This window comes from Zootoca vivipara, chromosome Z1, assembly GCF_965207765.1.
Source record: "Zootoca vivipara chromosome Z1, rZooViv2.hap1.1, whole genome shotgun sequence".
Lineage (NCBI taxonomy): Eukaryota > Metazoa > Chordata > Lepidosauria > Squamata > Lacertidae > Zootoca > Zootoca vivipara.
The window spans coordinates 70098502-70115915 of record NC_142583.1 but is presented as its reverse complement, the minus strand read 5'-3'; the positions used below and the strand labels follow the sequence as shown (position 1 = coordinate 70115915).

At 47.1% G+C, this 17414-nt stretch overlaps 1 protein-coding gene across 2 annotated transcripts in view; it reads left to right on the top strand.

Annotated features, from left to right (window-relative positions):
- Nucleotides 1–17414, top strand: part of SLC4A11 (solute carrier family 4 member 11) — a 144409-nt gene that overhangs the window by 100348 nt on the left and 26647 nt on the right. For both annotated transcript variants that reach the window (XM_035101166.3, XM_088661156.1), the window contains exons 9-13: nt 745–829; nt 11972–12097; nt 13260–13373; nt 14438–14570; nt 15613–15686. In XM_035101166.3, coding sequence (XP_034957057.3) covers nt 745–829; nt 11972–12097; nt 13260–13373; nt 14438–14570; nt 15613–15686 — 532 coding nt within the window. The remainder of the gene's footprint in view (nt 1–744; nt 830–11971; nt 12098–13259; nt 13374–14437; nt 14571–15612; nt 15687–17414) is intronic.

Genomic DNA, 17414 nt, shown 5'->3' with positions numbered 1-17414 from the left:
CAAACGCCGCAAACCCAGAAGCGAGTGTTCTGGTTTGTGAACGTTCTTTGGAACCCAGATGTCCAACGGGGCTTCCGATTGGCTGCAGGAGCTTCCTGCAGCCAATCAGAAGCCGCGCTTTGGCTTCCGAACATTTTGGAAGTTGAACGGACTTCCGGAACGGATTCTGGTCGACTTCCAAGGTACGGCTGTAGATGCAAAATCTTGTATAGTGAACATTTATCTGACTGCTGGTTGGCAAGGGGGGAGGGAGCCCTGTACGAAGGCCCTCCCCGTATCTCGGCTGCCTCCTCTTCTCCCTGCACAGAGGCAGTATCAAGAGAGTGTAGCGGATTGCTTTCCATCCTGTCCAGGGTTGTCGCAGCAGGGAGGAGAGAGTGTGGGGTGGCAACCCGTCTCCATTGGCCGTGATAACCAGCAGGAGAGATATGAAGCCATTTGACAATCACACACAATCGAGGCCAAGTTCCCTTTTCTTGCCTCTTTGGGAAGTGCTGAGACGGGATGGCCGCTTTGCCAAACCACGTGCATTGCCTCGTTTGCACTACGGGGGGTTGGACTAGATGACCCTTGGGGTGCCTTCTACTACCTCTACGATTCTGCAATTTAGCAGCTCCTCTGAATAGCCTTTAAAGGAAAGCCGTTGGTTTTAAAGGTCTCGTGGCAGGAGGCTTGAGCCTCCCTCTCCTCTCTCAACAATAGATGAGCATTTGAACTGACATAACATTTCCTTCCTTTCTCCAGCTCCACGAGTTCTTCAATGTTGGCAAGGGGATTTTTGATGACATCGCACGAAGGTTTCCAGTGTATGCTCTGGACTTTACTGACGGTAGGTGAGCCGTTGTTTATGACAACGCCGGCCTGACTAGGGTCCTCGTAGCACCATGTCCTGTTTACGGAGCACACTTTTCTCTCTTTTTTCGTGGGGCAGGGAGGTGTCTGCAGTAGCTCTTTTGTTTCTGAAAGACAATCACACAGGAAGGATCCCAAGTGTTGGGTTTATAGATTATTCCCGATGTCTTCAGCCAAGGCTGGTGCTTTAGATAAATTCCTTGAGCCGGTAAGGCTAATCCACATGTAGAAACACATTTTCATTCATAAGCAAGGGGAAATCCAACAGGACTAGAGTTCTTATCCTTGTTTTGGCAAAATTGTATTGCTGGCACTTTTTAAATGACTGCCTGGGATTTCTGGAAGCTAAATGATTGGCAATTCTGTCAATTTCACTTTCTCATTAAGTTCAGTTTTCCTTGGCGTTTGTCTTTTTAAAGTCATTTAAATAGTAATAACCAGCGTTTTAGTGCATATTTCTCCTATTACAGTATACAGTACACAATTTTTACACTATTTTGTCTAATCGTATTTTTGCAAAGCATTCCCCCCTAAAGATTGCATTTTTTAGTGTTGTTTTTGTTGCTTCAAGGAGAAAAAATGATATGAAAAGGATAATACCCCAAATGCCAAGATCCAAGGTTGGGGCAATTACTCTTTTGTGAGAGGACCCCAGCAGAGATTTAAAGTCACAAAATACGCAGCAGAACAAATTTGGAAAGAAAGGCTGTTAGACCCTTAAGATATACCCTTTCAAGTGCGTTCCAAAGTTTCCTTCTCCCCGCCAGCATAGAAAAAGACCACACGTTTGGTCAGTTTAAAATGGTTTACTTACAAACTCTCCAAAGGCCATATTCATGTGCCTTTCCATGCAGCATTCAGAAAAAGTTGCACAGGCAGTAAAACTAAGCTTAGTTACAAAGTGGTGAAAGTTTCTAAATTATTGGTATATGAACTCGAGAGTGGCTTGTGAGAGCTGGCCAAGCTGGCTGGGGCTGGTGGGGGTTGAGCAATATCGGGCCCAGGTTCCTGGCACCTGAGGGAGATGGAACAATGGTCTGACTCTGTATAAAGGCAGCTTTGTATGAGAGGCTTCATATTCGTGGCCTGTGCCCTTCCATGTCCCATCCATCCCCTTCCCTGATGGCCTGAGAGCTCTGCAGGGCTGCTGTTTTCTACCTAAATAGCTCTGTGGGAATGCAAAGAAAACCAATCGTTGCGTGCTCTGGATGGAGCATTATTGCTTATGTATGTATTTCTCAGTGACGTGATTTCCCATAAATTTGGGTACAATTCCTAGGCAGAAGCTATTACCGGCCTTGTCTGACTGTCGACAATTTCATCTGCAGTTCGCCATTTATCTCGCAAAGGGGCCTGTTTCAGAAATGCCGAGAGCTGATTCTGGCATAAATGCCTGCAATACTTTCTCTGTTTTCCTTTTATTTATTGCACGTGCGTCCCTCTCTTTTTTGGGGGAAGCTCAGAGCAGATTACGCGGGGCTCCAGGCAGTCTCCCGCCTCCTCGCTGTGACTAAGCTGAGGCTCGCTGAGCTCTGATTACAGCCGTGCAACAGCTGTAGGTGAGTTTTGAAACAGCTTTGCAGGGTTGGTGCAGCCCACCCTCTGGCCTACTGCCTTGGGTCATCCATGCACCCGGTACTGCAGCTGTTCACATGGGACTAACTGTGCCCCAGTCGAAACCTCCATGTTCCTTATACAATACATGATCCGGTTTATTTAAAAATAATAATAATAGGGCAGCTGTATGTAAACAAAGAGTGACAGTACAACAGAAAGGCGCCGGGGGAGGAAAGCAGGCAGGCATTCTGCAGGATTATAGGAGGCAGTTATTTGGCAAAGGATTTTGCCGATCAGCGTTTTTAGCGGGTGACTCTGTCTTGTACCCGGTTGCTGCAAGACTTGTTGTCGGTGCTGACCAGCTGATTGATTGGCAGCGACAGCAAGCCCTCCCTCGCCAACTGGGAGCACGCTTCAACATTTCTGGTTCTTCGTTGGGAGGCATATTTTTCCCTGCCCCATGCCTGACGTCATGCACAGGCGCCCCCCACCCCCGATTAGTGTGCAGTCGACTTGTGTGTGGCCATGTTTGCGTGCATGCTGGGAAATAAATAAATTAATGGAAGCATACCAGGAAATGGGAGAAAGCTAGAGTCCTTGTGGCTCGTGAAAAGACACACACACACACACACATACACGAGCCTGAAGAGGACATCAGTGAGGGCAGAGAAGGGACTAGGGGCTCAGTGGGGCTTTGTTTAGGCTGCTCAGCCTCTCCGCCTAACAGCTGGCTTGCGTGGTAGCGCGGCAGCTGCAGTTTTCCAGCGCCTCCTTCAGCCTCCTGCCTGCCCCAGAGCTTCAACTCTAGATGTTTTGGTCTGGATTGGAGAGAGAGAGTGGTAGAGCAGGGGGGGGGGATAGGCATTTAGAGGCTTTTTAGAGGATGCCCCCCCACTTTGCGCGATTTCACTTATGAGTGTGGGGACCCAGAACGTAACCTGTGCATTAGTGGGAGGAGGCCTGTATAAGATGGGGTTTGGGGCACGTGGACATGGATGGGGAAAACAGGCTCATGGTTCAAATTGGGCCCCATGTTGGGCTTAATTAGGCCCGTGGGCCAGAAGCTCCCCACCTTTGCTAGATAGATTTGGTCGGCTTGATGCGGCCTGCAGGCTTCCCGTGGTGTGGTCATGCTAGTTGTTGACTTTGGGCCTGCAGAGAACTTTAGCCACAAAGAGGCTGTTAATTCCTTGAATATCCATGTGGCTTAGCACTAAGCTGTGGTTTCTCGACTGAGCGTGTATATTTGGGGCTTCAATGACACACACCTGTCCAATGAAATCCGAGTTCTTGGGTATGCTGTTTGGAGGTGTGTAGCTCCTCTGTGGCACCTCTCTTCCCGGGTCTGGCACCATGGGCTCAATTCCACAGCACAGCCCCTCTTGGCAACTGCTTTTTTTTTTTTGCATTCGTGTTGCTACACAGGAGTAAAGGGAAAGAAAATGCCAGGGACCACTGTAAGCAAGGTGGCCCTCTATCATGTTAGCATACTGCAGCCAGGATATCTCAGTTGGTAGAGCATGAGACGCTTGATCTCAGGGTCGTGGGTTTGAGCCCCACGTTGGGCGAAAGATTCCTGAATTGCAGGGGGTTGGACTAGATGACCCTGGTGGTCCCGCCCAACTCTACAATTCTATTATATTTCCTGTGAACTGGGAATTCCGCTTGCCTTTGGGACATACTTAGGGATGGGGCAGAAATTTGGTTTGTATTTTAATGTGAACCTCCCTCATCCTCGCAGTACGCAAAAGGGAACACGGCCACCGTCCCTCAAAATTCGCGCTTCTCCAAATTTTGCAGCTCTCCAACCAAACAATGTTTACAAAAATGTGCATATTAGGGTGACGTGTGGATGAAAACTCATGGCACTGGCGGAAATAACACATGGAACTGCATTGCATTAGGGAAGTCGCTTGCAAGGATGTATATCAGGAGAAATTTGTTTTAAAATGCTGATGCACAAATATGGAGAACTGAACATGAGAGTAGAAAAATGAGAAACGGGGGAAATGAAATTGAGAGATTTTTCTGCCCTTAGAAAAGCTGCACAGCAGAATATTTCGATATGCTGCGAACTGAAATGAAAGAGGGCAGCCTGCTTTTAAGTGTACATGTTCGATAGCAAAACATTGAATTGCTACAGAAAGTAGTTTTGGGCTGCTGGCAAGCTGCGGCTTTGCTGTGAGGTGGAACCTGTTGTCCTTTTATTACATTGGGTCGGGCACACCATTCTGTGCCTGGGTCCATGCAAATGCAGCTTATTATTATGCTGCAGCCTGAGCACTTTGGCTGTGATACTGCCTTCAGGCAAGTGAGGTCAGCAAACCATGAAAGGCTTGGTTTAGCTTAGCATGGCATCCGAACCCAGGATTTCCCCCCCCAGCCAATCGCAGTTACCAAGCCAAGAGCAAAACTATGGTTTACAGCTGTCTAGCAACCATGGTTTGTTGTTAGGGTGAAACAAACCAAAACTCCAGGTTTGAGCACCACACTAAGCAAACTCGTAGAAAGGACCCCTGCAATGCGTGGCTTCTGCAAACTGACCAGTTGAGTTGCAGGTCCTGCTTCCCCCAACATAAATTCTGGCTAGCTACGTCCATGCTCAGGCCTGCTTTAAACCACGAGCCAGGGTTTCTTGACCAATGTTTGCTTCCATTCCATTCCATAACACATCCAAATTCTCTCCCCTCACCAAAGCATCTAAGTAACACTAGGGCTGCCATATGTCCAGAATTTCCCAGGAATGTCCACTGGAAATGGTGCCCTGGCGGAATTTCCGAAAATCAGTAAAATGTCTGTGAATTTTTTTGGGTGAATTCCCTTTAAAAAACCAGTTCAAAATCTTGCATTATTTTATTTATTTTTTTGGAGATTTTGCAAAACAACAACAACAACAATTTTGTCCCCCTCCCAAAAACTTTTTGAAATATGGCAACCCTAAGTAACAAAAAAATGTGTAAATAAAGACTTTCTGATGTCTGAATCTCAGGCACACAGCTGCAGTTGTCTGAATGCAATTTTGCCCTTCTTTTCCTTTCCCTGTCCACCATCCCAACTCCAAATATTAATATTTGAGTTTCGAATTGTAGACATAATAGGCGCTTTCAGTTTTACCGCTCTAGGCTGTTTGTGGCTTTGTTAATCTCTCAAGTGGCTTCCTGTGCAAAGCCGGACATTGCAGACTCTGAACACAGCAAGCATGTGCTTCATTTGCCGTGTTAACTCTGCAAATGTATCTTTTTGTTTTTGTTTCACTCCTAGTGCGCCGTGCTTACTCCCCTTAGAGCAACTTTGTAATTCTGCAAACTGGAATAAAAATGCTTAATTTGCATGCTTTTAAATACAGTCGTACTTTGGAAGTCGAACGGAATCCGTTCCAGAAGTCCATTCGACTTCCAAAACACTTGAAAACCAAATCACGGCTTCCGATTGGCTGCAAGGTCCTGCAGCCAATCAGAATCCCGGTCGGATTTTCGGGTTCCAAAAGAACGTTCGCAGACCGGAACAATCACTTCCGGGTTTGTGGCATTTGGGAGCCAAAACGTCCAAGTTCAAGGGCGTTTGGGATCCAAGGTTGGTCTGTGCACACACACATTATATGTATCAAACCAGGCTTCCTCAACCTCAGCCCTCCAGATGTTTTTGGCCTACAACTCCCATGGTCCCTAACTAGCAGGACCAGTGGTCAGGGATGATGGGAATTGTAGTCTCAAAACATCTGGAGGGCCGAGGTTGAGGAAGCCTGTATCAAACCATTGCCAAAATTACATTACATCTTACTTTTTCAGCAGTGAAAACTCACTCGACAACACTAACTAATTTTTTGCTTCATTTAACTAATGGAGACCATGGACTTTCAAACTGTTTGTGCCTTTGTGTCCCTTCCCTTAATCTTATTCCAGAATTTAAAGACTTTCTTTGACATACCATATTTTGTTAAGCCACTCTCATTCCATGGGTGCTTCTGATCAGCGCCATTTAGCAGCTAACAGCGTTTTTACAGCTCTTAATAGATTTCCTTAAGATTAAAATCAGATGTTTTGGACCGACACCGTTGTGCAGATATCGCAGCAGAACTTGTAATGGATTTAAAGGTATGGTATAATTAACCATATCTTCTGACAAATTTAAGATTTTCTCCCAATAAATTCTAATCTCAACACAACTCCACCAAACATGTAGTTAACTTTATTTCTTCTGCTTTTCCAACAATGATCACTAAGGCTGCACACCTTTTAATCTGATTGGAGAATTTAAATTATGGGGATTTCCCCCCCAGTCCCCTCCAGGGACTAAGGAAGATGGAGGTACCTCAAAGATTGAAGAATGATTTATGTAGAGGCCAGAAGGATGGAGCAGAGAACAAAATCGCCCATCTGCCCATCTGATTTTGCAGATACCTGCCCAAATTCTTGTATATTCCTTTACAGATTTAATATCCCACCAGTCATGTGCAGCTTGCAACTCTTGTAAAATTCCTAAAAGTGAGAGGCAGTAGCTCGAAACATGAGAAATGTGTGTGCTGTAAAAGTGTCGTAAGTCAACTGTGGTATCTGAAGAAACAAGCCAGATATGCGTTCTAATCAAGTTGAACATACCAAATAAAAAGGTTTCCCAAGTAAGACGTCCCTTCCTTTTCCCTGCAAGGCTAGGCTCTCTGGAAAATTGTGGAGAAGTCTCTACTCCACGTCCCCAACTTTTCTGCCAGGAGAAATGGGGCATTTGAACCCAGCTCTTACTCTAGATCAGGGTTTCCGCAGTTGGGTCTCTGGCTGTTGTTGGACCACAACTCCCATCATCCCTAGCTAGAAGAAGCAGTTGTCGGGGGTGATGGGAATTGTAGTCCAAAAAACAGCTGGACAGCCGATTTTGGGAAACCCTGTGCTGTATCTCATGTTGTGGTCCCAAGAGAGGTGCCCCTATAAAGTACGCAGGACCCTGGGAAAAGACCCAATGCTTTGAGTCACTACCATTTTGCTTCGTAGCCAAAAGGACTAAAAAATGGGCAGTGCGTACAGCAAGAGAATTCTGATGCTTGCTTCAAGAAATGGGAAAATCACCCAGCACAATGTGCTCCCGGCTGCGCATATCGATAGATTTCTCTGTTCGAAGTGTGCAGTTTCCTAAGAAGGTCTGATTAAGGTCTTTCCAGATAGCATGTGCCTACTTCAGGGAATGTGAGGTTGTCATTTAATTCCTTGTGGGATGTAGAGGAGGCTGCATTCTCACTCTCCCCCGCCCCTGCCGAGTTGGGCACGGTGAGCTGGGTATGTTTTCGCCTGGAGGAGAGACGATTAAGGGGAAACCCGATAGAATTCTTCAGATATCTGAGGAGCTGTCAGGCAGAAGACGGAGCACACTTGCTTCCTTGCTGCTCCTGTGTACGTGACTAGAACTAATGGGTGAGGATTGCAAGGAGGCCGATCTTGGTTAAGCGTTAAGAGAAAAGAGAACAGCCTGCCTCTGGAAGTGGAACTTTTCAGCAGTGCCAGCTTGGCCCCGTGACCGTGGGTGACCAGGGCCGTGGGTGCCATGCATCGTGCATGGCCCTAGTGCTGAAATTTGTGGGTGCCCAGCCACTTCATGGGGAATTTTGTGGGTGCTTGGGCACCCAGGGCCCGAGGGAGCCGGCACCTATGAAGCAGAGGGTGGGTGGCCACCTGCCAAGGAAGTTGTCGTTGCATCCTGCACTCATTTAGCAGAAGGTTGGGCTAGAAGCTCTTCAGGCTCCCTTGCAACACCATGATTCTTTCCCGATGAGTGGGGGCTGCTGGGGTTGCCATATGGCCTCTTTTTCCTGGACACGCCCTCTTTTTCATAGGTATGTGGAATGAGAGTCACCATTCATAGTCAAAAGTAAAGGTAAAGGGACCCCTGACCATTAGGTCCAGTCATGGACGATTCTGGGGTTGCGCTCTCATCTCACTCTATAGGCCAAGGGAGATGGCGTTTGTCTGCAGACAGCTTCCGGGTCATGTGGCCAGCATGACGTAAGCCGCTTCTGGCGAACCAGAGCAGCGCACGGAAATGCCGTTTACCTTCCCGCCAGAGCGGTACCTATTTATCTACTTGCACTGCGTGCTTTCGAACTGCTAGGTTGTCAGGAGCTGGGACCGAGCAATGGGAGCTCACCCTGTCGTGGGGATTCGAACCACCGACCTTCTGATCACCAAGCTCTGTGGTTTAACCCACAATTAAAAGTAGAAGTCGTCAAATGTGCCCTCTTTTTTTGCTCTTCAAAATATGCATCTCCCTTTGCCCAGCCTCTCTGGCGTTCTCTCTCTTGGGGCTAGAGTTCCAGAGTAGATTGTGTGGAGCCCATTGCGGCCAAAGTTGTTTCCCTAAGTGAGGGCGAACCATGTTTGTCGTAAGCAAACGCACTTCAGAGTGGTGAGATCACCGGGAGCGGAGGCTCGCAGTGATGGATGCTGCCGTCTCTTCCCTGCCAAAGGCTAGCCTTGAATTTGTCACCTCCTGCCTTGTTTTCTTCACACGGGTGTTGTGTCACCTAATTAGAGTTTTGTGTTTTTGCAGTTCTGCAAGGAGCGCGATTGGCAAGGACTGCAAAACAGTGAGCATCCGTCCTCACAGATCTTTTCTCTTTCCATTATATTGCAGCTGTTCAACATGCGTAGTTGGGGGACAGGCGGGCGATCCAATTCGGTTTGCGTTTAAAGGCGAACCTTCGCAATTCTCACTCGCAAGAACCGGGATGCCGCCAGCTTTCGAAATTCGCGCTTCTCTGAATTTTGCAAGGCGGTTCTCCAACCGAGTGATGCGTACAAAAATGCATACATTGGGATAAAGTTTGTGTCGAAGATGCATATATCACTTTAGAAAAAACATGTGCTGGTGAATTTTCATGGGGACTTTTAAAAAAAAGGCAAATAGATATGGAAATGTGGAGCACTGAACTTAAAATAAGAAACGGAGGGAAACCAAAACTAACAGATTTGCCCTTTCTTGTTTGTGGGAGCTGCATTTAGAGATGGGGCGCTTGCCTGGTAGTCATAGGTGACAAGGAAAGCTTGCAGGTGTGAGCAGAACTAATGGAGGGGAGTTGGGGTGCTCCATCTCTCTGGGGAACGCAGCAATAGAAACTAGAGAGTCCCCTTACCTAGTATAGAAGAGCAGTGAGCTGCTACAAGAGGCATGGCGCTCGCCACCCCATCCGCTGCCAGCCCACAGCGGGCTAGTTATAAAAATGATTCTCTACAGGCTAGTAACTTCTCTGCACCTATTTGCAAGGCTGGATAAATAGTCTGGCTCAGCATAAGGCTATGTTCCATGAATTCATAAATATTTTTTAAAAAAATTTTCAAAGGCAACATTTACCTCCCCCGGGGATAATGCTTGTTTGTCAGCGTGTTTGAGCTGGAAGCTCCAGTCTCAAGGGCTCACACAAACACATCTATTGAGCGTAGTCTAAAAAAAATAACACCCAGACAAACTATTGAGCATAGTCTAAAATAACACCCAGACAAACTCAGCATATAAAGAATACGATGCCGTGTGCATTCAGCTGTGTGCAAATACAGATTGCCAAATTTGTGGTGAAAACTGAACGCTTTGATTAAAAGTGTGTGTGTGTGTGTGTGTGTGTGTGTCCTCTTCCCAGGAGTGAACATGACTCCTACTCTCTGTAAGATATAATAGCCGGGAGGAATAGAAGCTATCGAGCCACTGGAATCCCCTGGGTGTTCTGTTTATTTTCTCAAATTTAGCTTCCTCGCCTGGGAGTATTTTCCTTTGCTTAAAAAGAAATCTTATCTTCAGCAAGGAGGTGTGTGTGTGTGTGCATTGCAGAGCCTTATTCAGCTGTTTCGCAGGCAGTTTTTGGCCAAGTAAGAGGAAATCCTTCATTCTGACCCTCTGCCCTTTGTTATATTCAGGAAAAGCAGGCAGATTCTGGTTCAGCTGCTGCTAGTTATTTTTCCCCTCCCTCCCGCTAGTTTCAGTCCTCGCCTTATACATGAGTGTACAAGCCGGGGTTTCGTTTATTCGCAGGAATCAATCGCCCAACAGCCTCCCCAAAGGAGCCTCTGTGATGCTTTAGCATGGGTCCATGTTTGATTTTCCTTTGTCTATTTGGAGGATTTCAAAAATAAAATAATTGACTCGCGTCCAGGGAAGTAAATGCCAGCACTTGAAGCGAGCCAGCGAAGCTGCTTTTGAGGTGCCGTTTTGCTGCGTGTTTTTACTTTTCGACATTTCATCATACATTCTGCTAAGCCTCCTCCAGCGCTATGCAAACCCCTGGACGCTGGCTGCCAGGGCGACAGAGTGTGCAGGATTCGGTTTGCATCGGGTTCCTAAGGGCTTCTTGGTCTCTTCCTGCCACCCCACGGCACGTTATAATTGGAAACATTTGCTAAAGATTTTGCAGTGGGTGCAAACCAAACATGCAAAAGAGGGTGGCTGTGCAATGATGGATTTCGCCTTGGACCAGGAATTTAACATGACCTGGTATAAAGTGAAACAGTGGGGTTTTGGGGGGGGGGCAGAATTACCCACTTAGAGGCAAGGAGACGGGGTGGTGGGGTGCTCGCAAGGTGCAAGTGACTACCGGATTTTGAAAAGCTGGTTCATCAGGGTTTTTTTGAACGAATTAAACCCACTAGTTTTAACTGGATTTTGAATAAGTGTGCAAACTTATAGTATTGCATTACTATCTTTGTGCAAACCGCTATTTTGAATACAGTGGTGCCTTGGTTGTCGAACTTAATCTGTTCCGGGAGTCCATTCGACTCCTGAAACAGTTCGAAAACCAAGGCACGGCTTCTGATTGGCTGCAGGAACTTGCTGCACTCAATCCGAAGTCGCGGAAGCCGTGTCGGGCGTTTGGCTTCCCAAAAACATTCGCAAACCGGAACACACACGGGTTTGCGGCATTCGGGAGCCAAAACGCCTGAGTACCAAGGCGATCGGGATCCAAGGGACGACTGTAATGCACGCTCTCTCTCTCTCTCTCTCTCTCTCTCTCTCTCTATATATATATATATATATATATATATATAGGGTTTTATAAACAAGAATAATGCTTTTTATAGGGTAGGGCAGGCATCCCCAAACTTTGGCCCTTCAGATGTTTTGGCCTACAACTCCCATGATCCCTAGCTAACAGGACCAGTGGTCGGGGAAGATGGGGATTGTAGTCCAAAACATCTGGAGGGCCAAAGTTTCGGGATGCCTGGGGTAGGGGGTACCAGGAATGCATTTATGGAACCAAGGGGCAGTGGCCCCCAAAATGTTTGGGAAGCACTGATAGTGAAGCATAGCAGCAGATTCACTCAGGGAAGTCTCCAAACCAGCAGTGGCTGGTCCATTAGGGCAAATGGGGGGTTGTCCCAGCCAACCCCCACTTACAAGGGATGACTCTTGTTGTCCATGTCCTCCTTATTAGAATCATAGAGTTGGAAGGGACCGCGAGGATCGCCCAGTCCTTCCCCCTGCTGTGTGGGTCTGCCCTTTTGGTTACGGCTTTGGCGTTGAGCGGGCTTCGATCCATGCAGAGTTCCCCACCCCGCCCTTTCTTCACTTTGCTCTTTGGGGTTTGTTTTAGGCATCATTGGCAACAACAAAGCCATAGGGAAATACATCACCACCATGATCTTTCTGTACTTCGCCTGCCTCCTGCCTTCCATCGCTTTTGGCTCCCTCAATGACGAAAACACGGACGGGGTCATTGGTGAGTCTTCCCTCCTTCCTGCCCCATCCCTCACTCAACCCCCTTTGGAAGCTCCTGTTCTCACCGGGGGCCCCTTGGGGGAAGATCTGCTCTGTGTGATTGCAACCCAAGAAACCACTGCTGTCTAAACGAAGGACGCCCTTTCAAGGATTTTTCTTCTCTTCCCCAAGATAAGTTTAGTGCTTAGATTAGACTAGTAGTTCACTCCCGCGCGCACACACACACACACACACACACACGGCCTGGGTGATGTATCGGTATATCGCCCAGAACTGGTTTGAGGGCCAGTAGAGTGCAAGGCGTCTTCACCTGGTGGTATATCAGAAATAAAGCCCATTGACTTGCTCTAATGAAAAAGTACAAATGGAACAAATTTGCAGGTTCGCTATAGCTTTGCATAACACACGTTTCATTTCAGCATTTATAGTCTACTTTTTCCAGTTCATGGTGGCTTGCAAAAACAGAAAGCAATGCATGATAATAATAAATTATTATTATTGGAAAATATCCAGCACAATTGAAAAAGGGCTTACTGGAGTAAAACTGACTTGACTGCTTGTCTGAAAGCAACCCATGTTTATTAATGTTATTTATTCTGGCTTTGCTTATCAGAAGGAGGCGTATCAAAGACTTACCCCCAACCCCTGGAAATTAGACCCAGACCCAACCCTGCCAGTTCCTGAGACTTCCACGCTCATTGTTTGCATGTGTTTCTTCACCGTCAAATGGACTGCAAGCTTTCTTGAAAGCTGAACATCTGAAGTTGGTGCTTAACACTGCATCCAGTTCCACCGTTCTTTGTTAGGATTCTTTTTTAAAAGATATATGCAGTGCAGGCACTGCGGCTGCAGTGTGAAGGAGAAGACTGTTACAAGGAGGAGAAGAGACTTCGTAACTGTTTTGCTTTCACACCAAAAAAGATGCAGGCATCCACGCAACTCCAGCCCAAACCCTGTGCCCAGTGTGACAGTCCATGCGCCCACAGCTCCGCTCCTAGCTAATGCTTGGAGCATGTCTGTTGAAATAGTGTGCATAGTGTACTGTGCTCTTTGCACCATCAGTGGTGCCATCATTTAACGCAAGCTTGCTTTGAGAGCCACCTGATTCTTGCAAATTCATCTTTCCCTCCTGCCTCCCCCGTCCTCCTTTTCTAATTTTTCAGATGTGCAGAAAACCATTGTTGGCCAGTGCATTGGTGGTCTGCTTTATGCGCTGTTCTCAGGCCAGCCGCTTGTGGTGCTGTTGACGACAGCTCCTTTAGCGCTCTACATCAACGGTGAGTTTGTTGCGTCAGCTGCTTGTGTTGCGTCTGAAGGCAGCCCCATTTAGGGAAGTTTTTAGTGTTTGATGTTTTAGCATGTTTTTTTTTTTTTAAATATTCTCTTGGGAGCCGTCCAGAGTGGCTGGGGAAATCCAGCCAGATGGGCGGGGTGTAAAGGATAAGTTTTTGTTATTATTATTATTATTTATTTATTATTATTATTATTGCATGTTTACAATATGTATAAACAAATCAAGCCCCATGTGGCACTACAGTTCTGCAGCATGATTTAATAACTATATTAGTGCACATGCCTTCTTTGTGCAACTGCATGCATTGTTGCACGCAATTGTTTATGTGCTGGTTACTTTAGGCGTAGGGATGCGGGTGGCGCTGTGGGTTAAACCACTGAGCTTAGGGCAGGCATCCCCAAACTTTGGCCCTCCAGATGTTTTGGACTACAATTCCCATCTTCCCCGACCACTGGTCCTGTTAGCTAGGGATCACGGGAGTTGTAGGCCAAAACATCTGGAGGGCCGCAGTTTGGGGATGCCTGGCTTAGGGCTTGCCGATCAGAAGTTTGGCAGTTTGAATCCCTGCGATGGGGTGAGCTCCCGTTGCTCGGTCCCAGCTCCTGCAAACCTAGCAGTTCGAAAGCACGTCAAAGTGCAAGTAGATAAATAGGTACTGCTACAGCAGGAAGGTAAACGGCATTTCCGTGCGCTGCTCTGGTTCGCCAGAAGCGGCTTTGTCATGCTGGCCACATGATCCGGAAGCTGTATGCCAGCTCCCTTGGCCAATAATGAGAGATGAGTGCCGCAACCCCAGAGTCGGTCACGACTGGACCTAATGGTCAGGGGTCCCTTTACCTTTACTTTAGGCATAGAATATTACTTGTAGATAATTATTATTATTGACTATATTTATATACTGCCCATTTTCCAAGGATCACAGGGTGGTTTAAAATATAAAAACACAGGAACCTAATTTTTGTACGTGGCTGGTTGTTGTATTTAGATAGCTGAGGCTGCCCCTGGTACATTTCTATCTTTGTGTGATGATGCTCTTTTTGCTTTCAGTGATCAAAGGGATCTGCACTGACTACAACTTGGAATTCCGCGCTTTCTACGCCTGGGTGGGGCTCTGGAACAGTTTCTTCCTGATGCTCTACTCCCTTTTCAATTTCAGTCTTGTAATGAAACTCTTTAAAAGGTAACTCCTCACATTATCTCCACCACTTCGGTAGGCGAGAAATTGCCACCATAGGATCATAGACTTGGAAGGAACCCTGAGGATCATCCAGTCCAGAACTTTCCAAACTGTGTTTCGCGACACTTCGGTGTGTAGGTGTGTCCCACAGACGCTCCCCGTGCTCCTCCCGGGGCTGGAAAGGGGTTCGTTTAACCTCCGGTTTGCTAGTAAAACTGTGTCATGAAAGGATGCATGCCTAAAAAGTGTGTCACCAACATGAAAAGTTTGGAGAGCTCTGCTCTAGTCCAATCCCCTGCAATGCAGAAATATGCAGGGATTAAACCGGGAAATAATGAAATAAATCAAATTCAGACCATGGAAATGACTGGAGAGTCCTTGTGGCTCACGAGAAAACCCTCCCTGGAGCCCGAAGAGGATGTCCGTGACGTCAGATGAAGCCCTAGAGAGACCAGAGGCACAACGGGGCTTTTTTAAGGCTGCTCGGCCAACCTGCCTAACAACTGACATGCGGGATAGCGAAGCAGCCGCCGCCGCTTTCCCTCACATCCCCCAGTCAGCCCCAGAGCTCCAATCCTAGTTATGAATATTTTTGAACACATTATTTTTGGTCTGGCTTGGAGAGGGAACGGCAGAGGGGGTGTTTAAAGCGTGTTTAGGGGGTGCTCACCACTTGACGCACTTTCACACGCGTACACGGGGGCCCGGAACGTAACTCCCTGCATAAGTGGGGAGTCACCTGTATATGCTAGGGGGGAAAGCATAGAAAATTGTATATACTGTATTAAAAGGAATACTCACTAAAATGCTGTTGCATTTTCATGAGCACGTTGGGGTTTTTTTATTTAAAAAAATGATGGTGTCTGATACGGAAAAATGGAGCACTGCCCTGATTGGAAATATGAAGAACTCCGAGAAAATGAAACTGCCTGATTTGCCACCCCCCACCCCCACCCCAGACCATCTTTAAAATATATTTTAAAACGCTGATGCAAATAAGACCTTGTAACTCACATGCAATGACCCACATGGAATTTCTTCGCAGGTCGACGGAAGAAATCATTGCACTTTTTATCTCCATCACATTTGTCCTTGATGCTCTCAAGGGCATAACGAAAGGTAAGCCAGGCAGCAAGCGACTCTCTTTGTTGTTGGTTGTGGAAGCCGCGAGGAGTTGTGTTGTTGCAGCCTTCTGTTCTTTTGTTGTCGTCGTTTAGTCGTGTCCGACTCTTCGTGACCCCATGGACCAGAGCACGCCAGGCACTCCTGTCTTCCACTGCCTCCCGCAGTTTGGTCAGACTCATGTTGGTGGCTTCGAGAACACTGTCCAACCATCTCATCCTCTGTCTTCCTCTTCTCCTAGTGCCCTCCATCTTTCCCAACATCAGGGTCTTTTCCAGGGAGTCTTCTCTTCTCATGAGGTGGCCAAAGTATTAGAGCCTCAGCTTCACGATCTGTCCTTCCAGGGAGCACTCAGGGCTGATTTCCTTCAGAATGGATAGGTTTGATCTTCTTGCAGTCCATGGGACTCTCAAGAGTCTCCTCCAGCACCATAATTCAAAAGCATCAATTCTTCGGCGATCAGCCTTCTTTATGGTCCAGCTCTCACTTCCATACATCACTACTGGGAAAACCATAGCTTTAACCATACGGACCTTTGTTGGCAAGGTGATGTCTCTGCTTTTTAAGATGCTGTCTAGGTTTGTCATTGCTTTTCTCCCGAGAAGCAGGCGTCTTTTAATTTCGTGTCACCATCTGCAGTGATTCTGTTCTTTAGTCATACAAAAAATGCTTTGTAGAACAAGGTATGGAAAGTGTTTGGCACTGAGGACCTTCATTCGTGCTTTGTTTTTGTGCCGTGATTCCAAAGGGTAGAATCGGCACAGATCTGCTGGACGGTTGAACTCCTAACCTTAAAAAGCAGGTTCGATTTGGAGGCCTCTCATAATGGTTGCTGGTTGAGAGGCTGAGGCCCAGAACATTTGGGGTGTGCCAGGCCGCCAAAAACCTGCCTCTGGACACATTCACACCATAAATTTAAAGCTCTGTTACACCACTTTAAACAGTGGTGGTTTCTCCCAAAGAATCTTGGGAGCTGTAGTCTGTTAAGGATGCTGAGAGTTGCTCGGAGACCCCCCCCCCCCATTCCACTCACGGAGCTACAGTTCCCTGTGAAGAGGATTGATCATCGAATCAATCTGGGAGCTGTAGTTTTGGGAGGGGAAATGGGGGTCTCCTCACAACTCCCAGCACCCTTAACAAGCTACAACTCCCAGAATTCTTTGGGTGGAAACCATGACCGCTTAAAGTGGGGTGAAAGTGCTTCAGATATAAGGAATGAATGCAGCCTCTGCATGTTCACAATTTTTCCTCTGCCCACAAATGAGTGCAAGTAATGAGTTTATTTTCCTCTGCCCCTTTGGTCTGCAGATGTACGGAATAACCAGAAACTCCAGCCCTCATTAACCCCCCGATTGTTTTTTTCGGAACTCGCTTGCTGGGGGCTTGGAGGGGGGGCGGCCGCGTCCTTTTCCATCCCTGTGTATGACCCATTTCCTTCCAACGGGAAGATCAGTTGAATATCTCTCTTAATTTCTAAAGCTCCGCTGGCCCAGGAAAGCGGCGGGGGAGGTTTCTCTCTCCCTCTCATTTTAAAATCTCATCACATTCAAGCCGCACATTCTTCTCACCAGCTTAATGACACGTTGTTTTCCAAAGTTGTGGCTGAGCCACCTAAGCTGCACTCCTGTTTGATCTTGACTTCTGCACTTTGCAGGAAACAGCCAGGCAGCAGCTGAAGCAAACAACATCAGAGGGACCTTAAATAACTCCCCGAAGCCAGGGCAG